Source organism: Chiloscyllium plagiosum, unplaced genomic scaffold (genome assembly GCF_037043375.1).
Source record: "Chiloscyllium plagiosum isolate Xiang-an unplaced genomic scaffold, Cpla_swu_hap1 HiC_scaffold_27, whole genome shotgun sequence".
NCBI lineage: Eukaryota > Metazoa > Chordata > Chondrichthyes > Orectolobiformes > Hemiscylliidae > Chiloscyllium > Chiloscyllium plagiosum.
Genome location: NW_028270165.1, coordinates 71,879,245 through 71,895,135, shown reverse-complemented (window position 1 = coordinate 71,895,135; position 15,891 = coordinate 71,879,245). Strand labels below are relative to the sequence as shown.

The following is a 15,891-nucleotide window of genomic DNA, read 5'->3' as shown; positions in this document are numbered from 1 at the left end:
TGAAATGGGGATAGCCACAGAAGACTCCTGCACTACCTGCCTACCTCTCCCATCTTCCCTGGAGTTAAGTCATCTACCTGACTGTATCTGCAGCTTTTCTCCTTTCCTATGACTGCCATCCATCACGTCCCCTTGCTCTTGTAAATTCCTCATTGCCTCTAACTGTTGCTCCAACTGATCTATTCAATCTGATAGGATTCACAATCAAAGTCATTTATTGCAGACTTAATCCTCAGTAACACCTAACCTCTCTGTAACTTCCAACGAGAAGGCCATATCACTCTATTAAAGGACGTTTTTGTTCCTTCACAATCTATAGACTGAGGAAATAGCACCGTCTTATTGCTCAAAAAACATTACCCCAGGCTAATTTAATAATTGTTGTTTATATTGTTACAATTTAATCAAGAGAGTGATCTCAATAGAACATATAATCAGGAAAGAATCTACTCTTACTCACTGTTGTGTTAAGAAATAAGTTTAATAATTCCTTCAGTGTTGCTGGATCAAAGTCCTGGACCTCTCAGTGGATTGACCTGCAGCAGATGGACTACACTAACTCATGGGCAATAAATGCTGGCACAACTTGCGCATGCTCCAGATCGCAATGGGTGGCGGGGGGGGGGTGGGATCCGGTTGATTGACGGCACGTCCTGGCCGATAGGAAGAGGGGCTGGCGCTGTAACCCCGCCCTCCGCCGGCGAGTGTGATCCTCTAACCAATCAGAGCGAGGGGGCCGTACCAGGTTGACTGACCGCCGCTGGGGACCAATAGGAAGCTGGGGAACGCCGCTGGAGGACCAACCTCCCGGTCCTCCAAACCAATGGGAGCGAGGGGGCGGGCCCCGGCGCGGGCACGCGACCCGGACCTGGCGCACGCGCAGTATCGCGGTGACCGCGCAGCGCTCGGGAGTGCCGCTGCTGAAGGATGAAAAGGAGACGGTGGAAGGTGAGGTAACGGCGAGCTGAGGATTGACTGGAGCGTGACCGTGCCCGTGCGGATTTCGTAAACGTTTGAGGCAGGTGTGTAGCTGTGGATCAGAAGCTCGCATTCCCCTATTCGGACCCTCCCGGTGGATGGGCTGCGGGCCTTGAGCGGGGCTGGGCCCAGGCTGAGCGTCGCCATCTTTGTCGGGGGCGCTGTTCGACCGAGCGTGTGCTGGGCAGCCATCTTTGTAGGGGGCAAAGGGCACTGGGGGCTGGTGGATTCCCAAAGAGCAAACTCAGAAAGTGAGGGCAAAGAGGGGTTCGAGGTGGACTGTCTTTGGGACCAGTTTGCGAACAAGTGAACAAAAAAGAAAACTTGCTGCTGCTAAACTTTAAATGCTCAAGTGTTGTTATTCCTGGACAGGCGACTTTTGTAAAAACCCTTTTTGTTGGTTTTTGAAAAGGAACAACTTTTATACACGGAAAATTCAAATCGAACTTCACATCCAGACCTGACCGAGTCGGTCCATTCATCTGGACCCAATAATCTTGGAACTTTCTGGAAGTAGAAATATATCCTTCTGGTTCTTCTTCTTCGAGAAATCCAGCGCATCAGGCGAACCGTCGATACGCTCACACCCAACACTGACTGTGATAAGAGCTTTCAACAGTTGCATGGCCTAAGAAAATCATCACAGCACTTACACTGCGGAAGAAGCGCTGCATTGCAGACGAGTGTTCAATTTGATTATCTAACATGGAAAGACAAAAGGACACAGGCGCTACAGAGAAACCGTGGAAATGCGGGGACTGTGGGAAGGGATTCAGTTACCCGTCCAAGCTGGAAGCTCATCGACGTAGTCACACCGGGGAGAGGCCATTCACCTGCTCCGACTGCGGGAAGGGGTTCACTCAGCTCTCCACTCTGCTGTCACATCAGCGAGTTCACACTGGGGCTCGACCGTTCACCTGCTCTGTGTGTGGGAAGGGTTTCGCCAAGTCCTCCACCCTCACTGAGCACCAGCGAGTTCACACCGGGGAGAGGCCGTTCAGTTGCTCTCACTGCGGGAAGAGATTCGGACGATCGTCCAACCTCACTGAGCATCTCCGCATTCACACAGGGGACAGGCCGTTCACCTGCCCTGTGTGCGGTAAAGGATTCACTTGTTTAACCAACCTGACGTCACACCAACTTATTCACACCAATAAGCGACCCTTTCAATGTTCTGACTGTGACTCCAGCTTTAAAAGCACCAGGGACCTGCTGACTCACCAACGCAGTCACACTGGGGAGAAGCCCTTCATCTGCTCCGAGTGTGGGAAGGGATTCACTCATACGTCCAACCTGCTGGCTCACCAGCGACGCCACACTGGAGAGAGGCCGTTCAGTTGCTCCAAGTGCGAAAAACGGTTTCGTCGCTCGTCTGACGTGCTGAGTCACCAGCGAGCTCACATGGGCAGGATGCGTTCAGCTTCTCTGTTTGTGGGAGGGGAGTCATTGAGTCAGCCCACCTCCTGACCTACCCATGAGTTCCGAAGCTATTATCCTGCTCCGTGCGTGGGAAAGGATCCACTGATTCATCCAACCCACCAGAGTATTCACACCGGAGGCACAATGCTCCTGCTCTGAATGTGGGAGAGAATTTACTTAATTGATGTACCAGTGAGTTCACACTGAAGGGAGATGCTTCACTTGCTCATTGTTTTGGATGGGATTCACTCAGTCATCACACCTGAGACACTAGCACGTTCACGATAAAAAAGACAAACAGCGACTTGCACTTTGCTCTTGGTCACATCCAGGACTGAATTATCTTAGAATCCCAACAGTGTGGAAGTAGGCCATTTGGCCCATCAAGTCCACACTGACCGTCCAAAGAGCATCCCACCAGACCCATCCCCTATCTCTAACCCTGCATTTTCTATGGGTAATACACCTAACCTTCACATCCCTGGATGCTGTGGGCAATTTAGCATAGCCAATCCACCCTAACGTGCACATCCCTGGGTACTATGGGTAATTTAGCATAGCCAATCCACCTAACCTGCACATCCCTGGGCACTATGGCCAATCCACCTTAATCCGCACATCTATGGACTGTGGGAGGAAACCCACGCAGACATAGGGAGATGTGCAAACTGCACACAGACAGTCGCCCGAGGCTGGAATCGAACCTGGGTCTCTAGCGTCGCGAGGCAATGGTGCTAATCACTGAGCCATTGTGCTGCCCAATTGAGCCACATGCTGTGAATTATGTTATTGGGGTTTATTTCTGCTGTTTTGAAGGAACTCCAGCCCCAGGTGCGGGTGTTAGTTTTCTGGAAGACATTTCCTCTCATCAGTTTTGTGTTAAATACAGTGTGCCTATTCTTTTTCCTAAAGGTCTCTAAAACCTGTCCATATCCAAATGCAGACGATATCTCTGCTTGGGATGATAAGTGACAAGTAACATTTGTGCCACACAAATGCCTGGCAGTGACCATCTACGACAAGAGACAATCTGACCATTGCGTGCAAAGGCATGAGGGTTATGACCTTGCTGAATTCCCCCACTGTTGAGATGTCAGGAATTACCATTGACCAGACACTAAAACTGGACTTGCCATAGATGTACGGGAACTGGTCAGAGGCTGGGAATCTTGCAGTGAGTAACTTGTTCTCCACAGCTCATCCGCGATCTACAAGGCGTATTTCAGGAGTGTAATGGAATGCTCTTCACTTTTCTGCATGCATGCAGCTCCATCAACACTGAAGAGGCTTGTACCATGTAGGACAAAATGTCTTGCTTGATTGGCACCACATTCCATTCACTCCACTGGCGCGCAACAGCAGCAGTGTGTGCAATATGCACTGCCTAAATTCCCCAAGGCTCCTTTAAACAGCACCTTCCAAACCCACGGTGACAATTACCTGGAAGGACACGGTCATCCAGTACGCCACCTGCAAGTTCCCCCATCCAAGCCACTCCCCGTGCTTCGGTGTCACTGGGTCAAAGACCTGGAGCTCCTTCCTGTTTAGCATTATGGGTTAATACACCCTCCAGAATTGACTACCACGGTTCAAAAAAAGACAGCTCACCATCGTTTTCTGATGAGCAATAAATGGACCTCCTCGAAATTTCAATTTAACGTTGATCTCGCTGTTTGCCCACCTTCACTGCAGTCATGACATTGTATTCGTTACTGTGTTCAATGACTCTAATGCGTTTTGTATGGTGCAGTCTACCTGTACTGCACACAAAACAAAACTTTTCACTGTACCTAGGTACATGTGACAACAACAAATCAAACAAAAAAAAAAAAATGCTGACCCAGCCAATGAAGCCCACATGTAACGAGTGAATTTAAAAAATTTAAAAAAAAGTTGTTGAATCCATTGAAATGGAAATGGCGCGCTGAGGAAATTTTAAGAAAAGTCTCGAGGTATCTAAAGAGACTTGAGGTTGCTGCTTTTCCAAGATAACTGGTAGGCTGCGTGCCGCCCAGCCTGGACTCAGCAGATTCTGCAGAGGTGTGCTGTCGTGGTGCCACCCTCGCAACCCAGATCGGATTTGTGCCGTTGTTGGCCGGAGATCAGGCCGGTTCCGAGAAGGAGAGGAGCTTAAATTTCTGCTGAGGCCATACAGCACAGGAACAGACCCTTGGGTCCAACACGTCCGTGCCAACCAGACATCCTGAATTAATCTAGCCAGCATTTGGTCCATTTCCCTTTAAACCCTGAGGAAGACACCGTTTCAAGGACCTTGTGCCTGAGAATGCTCACTAAAATCTGAACGGACTGTTGGGCCAATACATTGACTCTGTTGTATCTGCCATTCAGTGGGTAATTTAGTTTGTAACTGACCACGATTTGCCTGTTCATGTGTTTACCAGATGCTAATTCTTAGTGTTTTTTTTTATTGAGGGATTTTTAGTGTTTGTCTTATTGGTTCTTGTGTATAGTTAAAAAGAAACACATTGGTTTAAAACCCATGGAATCTTGTAGCTGCTTTATCGTATTTAATAGTAAATAGCCTGGATTTCACGTTTGTCTGTGTTAAAAGATGCTATTGATATTTACCAGGATCGTAATACTGTGTAAGAATCAAAAGGACTGGGTGATGCTGCCAAACAGGAACCAGCACAAAGTGCAGGGAAGTTCAGCATCTGTGGGGAGAAATCAGAGTTTATGTTAAGTCAGTTTCTGAGGAGAGGTCACTGGACCAGAAACGTTAACTCTGCTTTCTCTCCACGAATGCTGCCAGATCAGCTGAGCCTTTCCAGTAATTTCTGTGTTTATTCATAATACTATCTAATTGCTTAGCGCAGTAAGTGCACTGGGACACATTTTCTTCGGTTTGTGTCTGTGTCTATTTATCTGCCCGGACGGCCCGGTGGCTCAGTGGTTAGCACTGATGCCTCACAGCGCCGGAACCCAGGTTCGATTCCAGCCTCGGGTGACTGTGTGGGTTTCCTCTGGGTTCTCCGGTTTTCCCCCTCAATCCAAAGACGTGCAGGTCAGGGTGAATTGGCCGTGCTAAATTGCCCGTGGTGTTAGGTGCATTAGTCAGAGGGAAATGGGTCTGTGTGGGTTACTCTTCGGAGGGTCGGTGTGGACTTGTTGGGCCGAAGGGCCTGTTTCCACACTGTAGGCGATGTAACCTTATCTGTTGTTCCATTCGCACTGAGGTGTAAAGTCCTTTCTTTCAGATGGAACAGACAATCATTCTCCTGATGATTGTCAGATCCCAGGTGAATCAAGTAACTCTGTCAGATCCTGACATGCTGTTTGGTTTGGATTTTGGGTAGTTAAAAGCACAATGAAAGTTGCCAATGACTGGGAATCCAGACCAGGTTAAAAAGTTTAAGGATACAAGGTGTCGGCTGTTTAGGATAGCGATGAGAGGAAATTTAGGGTCACCGAGATGTACAACACGGAAACAGACCCTTCGGTCCGTGTCGTCCATGCCAACCACTTATCCGAAAATAATCTTGTCCCGTTTGCCAGCATTTATCCCATATCCCTCTAAATCCTACCCGTTCATGTATGCAGCCAGATACCTTCTAAATGTTCTAATTGTATCAGCCTTGATCACCTACTCTGGTAGTTTGTTCCATACACAGCAGCAGCTTCTGCGTGAAAAAGTTGCCACTTAACTCCCTTTTTTTAAATCTTTCCCCTCTCACCTGAAACCTGTGCCCTCTAGTTTTGGACTCCCCTACCCTGGGGAAAAAAAAGATCTTGGTTACTCACCCTATCTATGCCTCTCATGATTTTATAAGCCTCAGTAAGGTCAGCACGGTGGCTCAGTGGGTTAGCACGGCTGCCTCACAGCACCAGGGACCCAGGTTCGATTCCAGCCTCGGGCAATTGTCTGTGAGGGGTTTGCACATTCTGCCCGTGTCTCCGGTTTCCTCTCACAGTCCAAAGATGTGCAGTTCAGGTGAACTGGCCACGCTAAATTGCCCATTAAGTGCATTAGTCCGAGGGAAATGGGTCTGGGTGGGTTACTCTTCAGAGAGTCTGTGTGGACCTGTTGGGCCAAATGGCCTGTTTCCACACTGTAGGGAATCTAATCTAAAGGTCACCCCTCAGCCTCCTATGCTCCAGTGAAAATAGCCCCAGCCCTTTATAGCTTTTCCCTCTCTCTCAACCCCTCCAACCCTGGCAACACCATTGTAAATCTTTTTTGAACCCTTTCAAGTTTCACAACATTTTCTCTATAGCAGGAAGACCAGAATTGAATGCAGTATTCAAAAAGTGGCCTAAACAATGTCTTCTGTAGCTGCAGCATGACCTCCTTACTCCTATTCTCACCCTCATCCCAATATAACCCTGGGTCAACGAATTCTGTACGCATTGCGACATTGAACTTTTCTTCCTCCACCTCTGTGAGGCTTCCACCCACCCTCTGAAGACCCCTTCTCCCAGCTCCAACATACTCCATCCTCTGCGACACCCCATGCTGGCCTCTTACCGTTTCTTGACCTCTTTGTCTCCAACTGCCATTGTGACATTGACTGCCTCAACCTGTCTACCCCGCTCACTCACCGCAACCTTTCACTCTCACAACATGTAGCCCTCCGCTCCAACCCCAACTTCAGAGGGGGGGGGGGGCGCTGTGGTAGTTTGGCGCACCAACCTCTACCTTGCTGAAGCCAGACACCAACTCACGGACACCTCCTCCTACTGCTCCCTCGACCACGACCCTACCTCTCATCACCAAACTATCATCTCCAGGGCCGTCCACAACCTCATCAGATCAGGGGATTTCCCATCCACAGCCTCCAACCTCCCCAACCCTGCACTGCCCTGTTTCACCTCTTACCCAAAATCCACAGATCTGACTTCCCCGGTCGACCTATTGTCTCCCTCTGCTCCTGCCCCAATGAACTCATCTCCTTATAGTTCAACTCCATCCTATCTCCCTTGGTCCAGCACATCCCCACATATGTTCGGGACACCACCCACATCCTCCATGACTTTCGATTCTCCGGTCCTCATCTTCACCATGGATATCCATGTCCGATACATGTCCAACCACCATGGCGAAAGCCTCCAAGCCCTCTCCTGCCAATCAGTACCCCTCCACCGATACACTCATTCAATTGGCAGAACTGGTCCTCCCCCTCAACAGCTTCTCCTTCAAATCCTCCCACTGCCTTCAGACCAAAGGGGCAACCATGGCCACCTGTGTGGGACCCAGCTACACCTGCCTCTTCTACAGTTACCGTCGGCAGCATCCTGCACCTTTTCCTCGGCTATATCGATGACTGTGTTGGCACCTCTGACTGTGCTCTCAGAAAGAGGTTGAACAGATCATCAACTTCACCAACACCTTCCACTCTGACCTTAAGTTGACGTGGACCATTCAAGAGACCTCCCTCCCCTTCCTGGACATCTCCGGTCACCGACTCGACATGGACATCAATTTCAAACCCGCCGACTCCCACAGCCACCTTGACTACACCTCCTTCCACCCTCTTCCCCCCCTCCCCCCCCTTCTGTAAAAATGTGATTCCTTATTCCCAATTCCTCTGCTTCCATTGTAATTCCACTCTAGGACATTCCAGATGTCCTGCTAATTCAGGGACCAAAGTTTCCCCTCCCACATGATCAGCAATACCCTCCAGCAGCGTATCTCCTTCACTTCCCGCATCTCTGCCCTCGAACTGCCCCACCCAACCACAACTAGGATAGAACCCTCTTGGTCTTCACCTTCCAGCCCACTCTTCTCTGGATACAGCACATGCATGTCCACCATTTCCACCACCTATAATCAGACCCCACCACCAAGGATATATTTCCCTCCCCACCCTTAATGGCGTTCCTCAGAGACCATTTCCCCGGCAAGTCCCTTGTTAGGTTCACACCCCTCCCCCAAACCACCCTCCACACCCAGCACCTAACTGCCGCACAAGGTGTAAAACCTGCGCCCACATCCAAGGCCCCCAAATGATCTTTTCACATCCAGTAGAGATTTTCCTGTACATACACCCATCTCATCTACTGTGGCTGTAGCTCTCGATGTGGTCTCCTTTACATCAGGGAGACAGGGCGCCAACTCGCGGAACGTTTCAGAGAACACCTTTGGGACACAAACACCAAACAACCCCACCTGTGGCCAACAACGTCAACTCCCCCCTCCCACTCTGCCAAGGGCATGCAAGTCCTGGGCCGCCTCCACCGCCAAATCAAAGCCACCTGCCAACTGGAGGAAAAACGCCTCATCTTCCGCCTTGGGATCCTCCAACCACACGGCATCAACATCGATCGACCTCACCAGTTTCCAAATCTTCCCCTCCCCCCCACCCACCACTTCCCGGATCCAACACTCCAACTCGGCACCGCCCCCTTGACGTGTCCTACCCGTCGAGCTTCCTTCCCACCTATCCACTTCACCCTCCCCACTAACTTATCACAATTAACTCCCACCTGCATTCACCTATCGCCTTACCCCCCCACCCCCACCCTCACCCTCTTATTTATCCCTCAGCTCCTTCGCCCTCCATATTCCTGATGAAGGGGTGGTGCAGGAAATGTCGACTCTCCTGCTCCTTGGATGCTGCCTGACCTGTTTTGCTTTTCCAGCACCACCCTTTTTGACTCTGCCTCTCCAGCATCTGCAGTCCTCATTTTCTCTTGTATGGAGTGCACTGATCAGTAAAGGCAAGCATTCCAACTGCCTCCGTCACTACCCTGTTTAACAATGGCTCCACTTTCAAGGAACAATGAACCTGCACCCCAAGGTCTCTTTGTTCAGCAACACTCCCAAAGACCTTCCCATTAAGTTTATAAGTCCTGCCCTGATTTGTCTTTCCAAAATGCAACACCTCACATTTATCTAAATTAAACTCCAACTGCCACTCCTCGGCCCATTTGCCCATATGATTGAGATCTCGTTGTACTCTGAGGTAACCATCTTCTCTGTCCACTACTCCTCCAAGTTTGGTGTAATCTGCAAAATTACTAACCATACCTCCTATAGCTCTTGACACAGCAACTGATAAGCCTGTGGAGTTTCTGTCGCAGGAAGTGGTTGAGTCCAAAATATTGAATGTTTTCTGGAGGTGTTAATTATAGATCTTGGGGTTAAAGAGATCAAAAGTCATAGGAAGAAAACAAGAACGCTGTACTCAGTTGGTTGATCAGCTATGATCATCTTGAATGGCTTATTTCTACAGTGAAAGTAGTATACAGAGCTTACTCCTTTGGAATGGTGTTCTGCAAAGTGCAGACTGGGACCCCAATTGTGATTGTGTGTTCCAAGGCAGCATTAACCACGATGGAGGTTGGAGCCAGCTCCCGAACAACCAAGCTCAGATGGACAGGCACAGAGGCCACCACCTCCACCACTATCCGTGTACCTTTCGTCACTTTTTCAACTGACCGGTAGCACCCTCCTTATCTTCTCCTGTTTTTTTTTCCCTCCAGTTCTCCAGCTCAGAAAGCTTCAGTTTCACAGTCCTGCATTGCTGTCATCAATATGTCAGCCAGGCTCATCCTTTATGACTGGAGTTAACAAACTCTTTTGTCAAGTGCGGCATCCCTCACACACCAATCCAGTGACTACTTGTCCATTTTTTTTCTTTTTTTTTCTTTTTAAAAAAATCTTTACTACCCCCATGCTACTATCTAACTGCGGTAGTGCTTATATTTTCCCCAGCACCCCAGTTGTGTGTGTGCAGGTGTGAGACACAGTGAAAGACAACAGGTGTACAAATATTTATTCAATATCCACCCCCTCGAAGAAAGGAAACACTCAAGTGGCCAGTGACGAGCAATGCACTTCACAGAGGGCATTGCTGCATGATTAAACAGTGAAGGGGAGGGCAGGGATTAAATCAAAATAGAGTTGGAGGGGAAAGTAACACACTCCAATACGTACGTCCTTTAGTGGGTGACTGCGCACTGCGTTTCCATATTTCGTCCTTGACTCGTTACCTGTTGGACTGTCATCCAGGGTAGTGTGATTTTTGAACGTGTGTGTCACCTCTTGCATAATATGGCCGTAGCACCCACAAGACACCGCGCCAGTGAAACCGCTCTATGCGGCACCCAGGCGGTGGCCCGGAATTGCGCATGTCGCAGTGGGGTGAAGCGCGGCGTCTCTCAGTTGACGGGTTGCGTCGCTGCCCAACAGGAAACCTTGGAGGACCGGAAGCAAGCCGGTCCTCCAGCCAATCAGGATGCCGCTATTGTCTGAATGCGGACATTGGATGATGAGTTACTGGTGGTAAGGCTTTTGGTTCCTCTGTGACTGAAAGCGCATTGAGCTTCACCCAGACCGAAAATTCTTCCTTTGTCCATCATCTGTGAGCATTAACATTATTTTCTTTTTCTACTTCTCATTTTTTTTCTCCCTCTCATTCCGGGATTAAATTGTTGATTTGCAAGAATTGAAGAGTGGGAAAGTGAACCCAGAGAGGGTGCAGACTCTGAAAGGGTTGGCCCAAATCTCCCATCCTTGAGAAGACCTCCTTTTGCTCCCTCAGCTTGACACGTTTGTTGGTCTGGCTAACAGAATGGGGTCTTTTTTTTTTAATGTTCACAATTAAAAGGGGTGGTTTCCTAGAAACGAGATGACATGTTACATGAAAATGACATTAAGATATGTGTCATTGTACTATATTGTACACATTTGATATCATTCAGTTATAACATTCGTGTTATTGTTTCTACTCCTGAATGAGAATTGTTTTGAAATTCTCTATTTTAATGATGGACTTGTTATGGCACTAGAATCCATGCTGACTCTTAAGCTATCCAGTCACTCTTATTCCCTCTCTATATCCCTCTCACCCTGCACGTTCATGTCCCTCAACTACTCGTCAAACTTAATTTTGAAGTCATTGTTGAATTTTTTTTAAAATTTTGAATCGATTGTTTGAAATAATTGCCAATTTTGCCAACCTCATGTAGATTTATAACCACAGAGGCATACAGCATGGAAACAGTCCCGTTCATCTAATCAGTCCATACTGAACGTAATCCCAAAATAAAGTAGTCTCACCTGCCTTCTCCTGGCCCCTATCCCTCCATGTATTCCTGTTCATGTACTTTATCTTTTAAACATTGTCACTTGGCCCACACCACTTCCTCAGGAAGTTCATCCTATATGTGAACCACCCTCTGTGTGAAAAAAAAAAGCCCTTCGTGTTTTTTCAAAATCTCTCTCCTCTCACTTTAAAAATGCACACCCTGGTCTTGATATCTCTCATCCTAGGGAAAAGACACTTACTGGGGTTACCCCTTATGATTTTACAAACCTCGATGCAATCACCCCTCAACCTCCTGCAGTCCAGTGAAAAATGTCCCAGTCTATCCAAGTCTTTCTTTACAACTCAGACCTTCCATACCCGACAATATCCTGGTAAATCTATTCTGAACCTCCTCCAGCTTAATAATATCCTTTCTGTGACAGGGTGATCAGAACTGGACAAGTGCTCCAGAAGAGGTCTCACCAATGTCATGTAAAACCTCAACATGATGTGCCATGTTTCTTATGCTCAAAGGGACAGAGCAATGAAGGCAAGTGTGCTAAAGCACCCGGTCTATATGTGTTGCAAACTGGTGCGGTGTCTTGTGTGTGTGACAACCATATTATACATGTGAAGGCAAGCATGGCAAATACCTTTTTAACCACCCTGTCTATATGTGATGTAAACTTTAAAGAATTATGCACTTGTACCCCTTGGTCCTTCTGTTATACAACACTACTCAAGGCCCTACCATTAATCAAATAAGTCCTACCTATTTTTCTTGTACCAAAATCCAATAACTGTCATTTATCAAAATTGAAGCCATCTGCCATTTTTCAGCTCAATAAACCTTTGAGCAAGATACCGTTGTTATCTTAGACAATCGTTTTCACTATGTAATGAGTTCCAATTGATGCCTAAACTTCTCCCTGATGTCCCACCAGCTCGGTTTTCCCTGGAGCGTCGGAGGCTGAGGGGTGACTTTATAGAGGTTTACAACATTATGAGGGGCATGGATAGGGTAGATAGGCAAAGTCTTTTCCCTGGGGTTGGGGAGTCCAGAACTAGAGGGCATAGGTTTAGGGTGAGAGGGGAAAGATATAAAAGAGACCTATGGGGCAACTTTTTCACACAGAGGGTGGTACGTGTATGGAATGAGCTGCCATAGGAAGTGGTGGAGGCTGGTACAATTGAAACATTTCAGAGGCATTTGGATGGATATATGAGTAGGAAGGATTTGAAGGGATATGGGCCGGGTGCTGGCAGATGGGACTAGATTGGGTTAGGATATCTGGTTGGCATGGATGGGTTGGACCAAAGGATCTGTTTCCATGCTGTACATCTCTAGGACTCTATTACTCTGGTACAATCCAATAAATTGTGTATTTTTAGTCCAGTAATCTGCATGTTAATCTTGGAGAACAATCTATAGTGTTGGGCTTAACCCTGTTGGGGTGTATCGATAATATTAATTCATGTAAGTATTAAGCATTTAACTCAATAAATTAGTTACATATTGAAAGACTCAGGGCTTCTTGTAATCTTGATCAGACCTTAAAGAACCTGTTAGGTATTTGCAGCCTGATAGGAAGCAAACATAAAATCACACAATATAGAGGAGGGCCTTTAGCTCATCGAGAGCACACTACAAGTGAGCAGAAATCTGTCAGCATGAAATGGAAGATTTTGTTTGTTTTTAATCCTGCACTGATAGTGATGATTTTTTAAAACTGCTTTTTCCAGGAAATTAAAGGGGAGGATTTGTCAGAAGAAATCCGAAACTAACATCATGGCAAGATCTGATGGAATCGTGATTCACTGTTCTGTCTACACCAAAAGGTTTTAAAAATCAATGTGACCGGAGACGGAATTCTGAGACACACTTGAGGGAGAGTGTTTGAGTGCACCAACAGTGACAAACACTTTAACTAGTTAAACAGCCTGAAAAAATCTCACACAATTCACAGCACAGAAGAAACCAGACGTATGTTCTGTGTGTGCACAAACCTGCGCCTGATTGTTAAGCCTGGAGAGGCATTCTCAACATGAATAAATCCTGGAAATGTGCGGACTGCGGGAAGGCATTCTGTTCCCCATCTGCAGTCGAGATTCATCAGCGCAGTCACACTGGGGAGAGGCCATTCACCTGTTCGGTGTGTGAGAAAGGATTCAGTGCTCTGTCCAACCTGCTGAGACACCGGCAAGTCCACGCCGTGGAAAGGCCGTTCACCTGTTCCGAGTGTGGGAAGGGATTCACTGATATATCCACCCTGCTGACTCACCAGCGAGTTCACACCCAAGAGAGGCCATTCCCCTGCTCTGAATGTGGGAAGGGGTTCACCGATTCGACCAGTCTGCTGAGACACAAGCGGGTTCACACCGGGGAGCGTCCGTTCACTTGCTGTGAGTGTGGGAAAGGATTTACTCAGTCGTCCACCCTGCTCACTCACCAGCGTATTCACACTGGGGAGCGGCCGTTCATTTGTTCTAAGTGTGGGAAGCGATTCACCCGGCTATTCAACCTGCAAACGCACCAGCGAGTTCACACCGGGGAGAGGCCGTTCACCTGCACTGACTGTGGGAAGGAATTCACTCAATCGTCCAACCTGCTGCTCCACCAAAGAATTCACAGTGGGGCGAGACCATTCACCTGCTCTCAATGTGGGAAGGAATTCACTCGATTGTCCAGCCTGCAGAGACACCAGCGAGTTCACAAGTGATCGCAGCAGTGCATTATGCTGTTCTTGCTGTGGCTCATCACATCCAGGAATGAACCACATTCATTCTGACAGTTGGTGAAGTGGGAGGTTCAGAGCTTCCCTTTCTGCGGTACTGGCCGCTCACACCACTTCGTCTCCAGTGAAGTGATGGGTCGAATTTCATCTGGATCACTGAATGGAGTGAAGGTTTGGAAAGTGAAAGGTATTCAGTTTGCGTTTCATTTTCTCCAGTAGTTGGCACGGAGACGGTCAGATTGTTTTGTTATATTCATGTGAGCGCTTCTCACAGCAAGTGCGCAACGAATTGTGAAGTCTGCAGCTCGTTTGGTGACGCTGAGGAGCGAAGAAGCTGGAAAATTTGCTGTGCCCGGAGCTGAACGAGGAAATCTCCAGTGACCCTCTCAGTGAAGGGCAAAGGGACTTGCGATGGTAGAAAGCTGCCATTCCTCGGAAAAGTGAACGAGGAGGAGGAGGGCCGTTTGAACATTTCGGAGTACACGCCACCATGTGATACATCGTGACAGATCTGATTGTAATTTCCACTCCACGGTCCTGTCTTAAAAGCGAGTGCAGAAGATGGAGCTGAGTCAGTAGAACTGATATGTTTTCACTGTTATAGGGTGGGACGTTTAAAGTCAAATTGCTGGAGATCTAAAAGGAACAGGACTTTAAAAGAAAAATGAGGGGCAATCTTTTCACACAGTGGGTGGATTGCATTTGGAATGAACGTCCTGAGGGTGTGGTGGATGTAAGTGCAGTTGCAATGATGAAAAGAGACTTAGATAAGTACATGAATAGGACAGGTTTGGAGGGATGTGGACCAGGGGCTGGCATGGGGGGCTAGTTTGGGGTTATGTTTGTCATGGACTGGTTGGACCAAAGCAGCTGTTTCCGTGCTGTATGATTCGATAAAGTAAAAAAAAAACGAGAACTGAAATCGCTGGAAAAGCTCAGCAGGTCTGGCAGCAGCTGTGGAGAGAAATCAATTAACATTTCGGGTCAAGTGACCGTTCCTCAGAAACTGCTGAGGTTTTCCAGCGATTTCTGCGTTTGTTTTCTGACTAATAGTATCCAAGTTTCTTTTGGTTTGTTTGTCCTATAAGTCGATCAGTGTTGGTAAAATTGGCTAGTGTTTCTCCAGGGAATGTTGGACCAAAGAGGGAAAATCGTGAGAATGCAATACCTCCGAATGCATTTACCATGAGTAAAAATCGATTCTGATGAATTTACATTTCCGGGGAAGTCACTCCAGTTTATTCAAGGAATCTAAGAAAGATTTTTAAAAAAATTCTGAATTGCTTGTTCAGCTACAATCTTATTTGTAATACCGTTGGCCCTTTCTCCAAAAAAGTTGATTATATTAACACAGATTATTTTTAGAAAGTGTCAAAGTTACTCGTCAGACTGTAGCTGGAATGTAGTGAACAGCTTTGGGCCCCTTTTCTAAGGAAAGATATACTGGCATTGGAGACAGTTTCCGAAGCACAGTACAGCAGGGGGACAGGCCCTTCGGCCCACCAAGCCTGTGGTACCACAGTTTGCACTTCCATATTAAAACTGTCTTCACTCACAGGATCTGTATATCCCTCTACTCCTGTCCTATTCATGTATTCATCCAGGGGCTTCTTGAATGCTGCTACTGCCTCTGCTTCCATCACCTTCTCTGTCAGCGTATTCCAAGCACTCAGCACCCTGTGAGTGAAAAGATGCTTCGCACATCTCTCTTCAATCTCCCCTCGCACCTTGAACATGTGTGCCCCTATTAATTGAGCCCTTCACCCTGG

The 15,891-nt window shown here is 47.6% G+C and overlaps 1 protein-coding gene across 4 annotated transcripts; it reads left to right on the top strand.

Moving 5' to 3' along the window:
• The first annotated feature begins 878 nt into the window (after positions 1-878).
• Positions 879-15,477, top strand: LOC122543756 (uncharacterized). 4 transcript variants are annotated; one of them, XM_087974856.1, is made up of 3 exons: positions 10,395-10,721; positions 11,831-11,937; positions 13,131-15,477. In XM_087974856.1, the coding sequence occupies exon 3, from the start codon at positions 13,433-13,435 to the stop codon at positions 14,105-14,107; it is 675 nt and encodes a 224-aa protein (XP_087830982.1). In that variant the 5' UTR covers positions 10,395-10,721; positions 11,831-11,937; positions 13,131-13,432; the 3' UTR covers positions 14,108-15,477. The 4 variants fall into 4 exon arrangements, with proteins under 4 accessions (XP_087830986.1, XP_087830984.1, XP_087830982.1 ...); XM_087974860.1 differs by lacking the exons at positions 10,395-10,721; positions 11,831-11,937 and adding an exon at positions 879-2,392 and having other exon boundaries at positions 13,443-15,477; XM_087974858.1 differs by lacking the exons at positions 10,395-10,721; positions 11,831-11,937 and adding an exon at positions 5,613-5,759.
• Positions 15,478-15,891: the final 414 nt, after the last annotated feature.

What these genes read in the sequence shown, in the direction of transcription:
- LOC122543756 (XM_087974860.1), top strand. Translation starts at nt 1,684, where the DNA reads ATGGAAAGACAAAAGGACACAGGCGCTACAGAGAAACCGTGGAAATGC. An exon ending in AGCTCACATGGGCAGGATGC is followed by an intron (nt 2,393 to 13,442) that starts GTTCAGCTTCTC and finishes ACATGAATAAAT; the next exon opens with CCTGGAAATGTGCGGACTGC.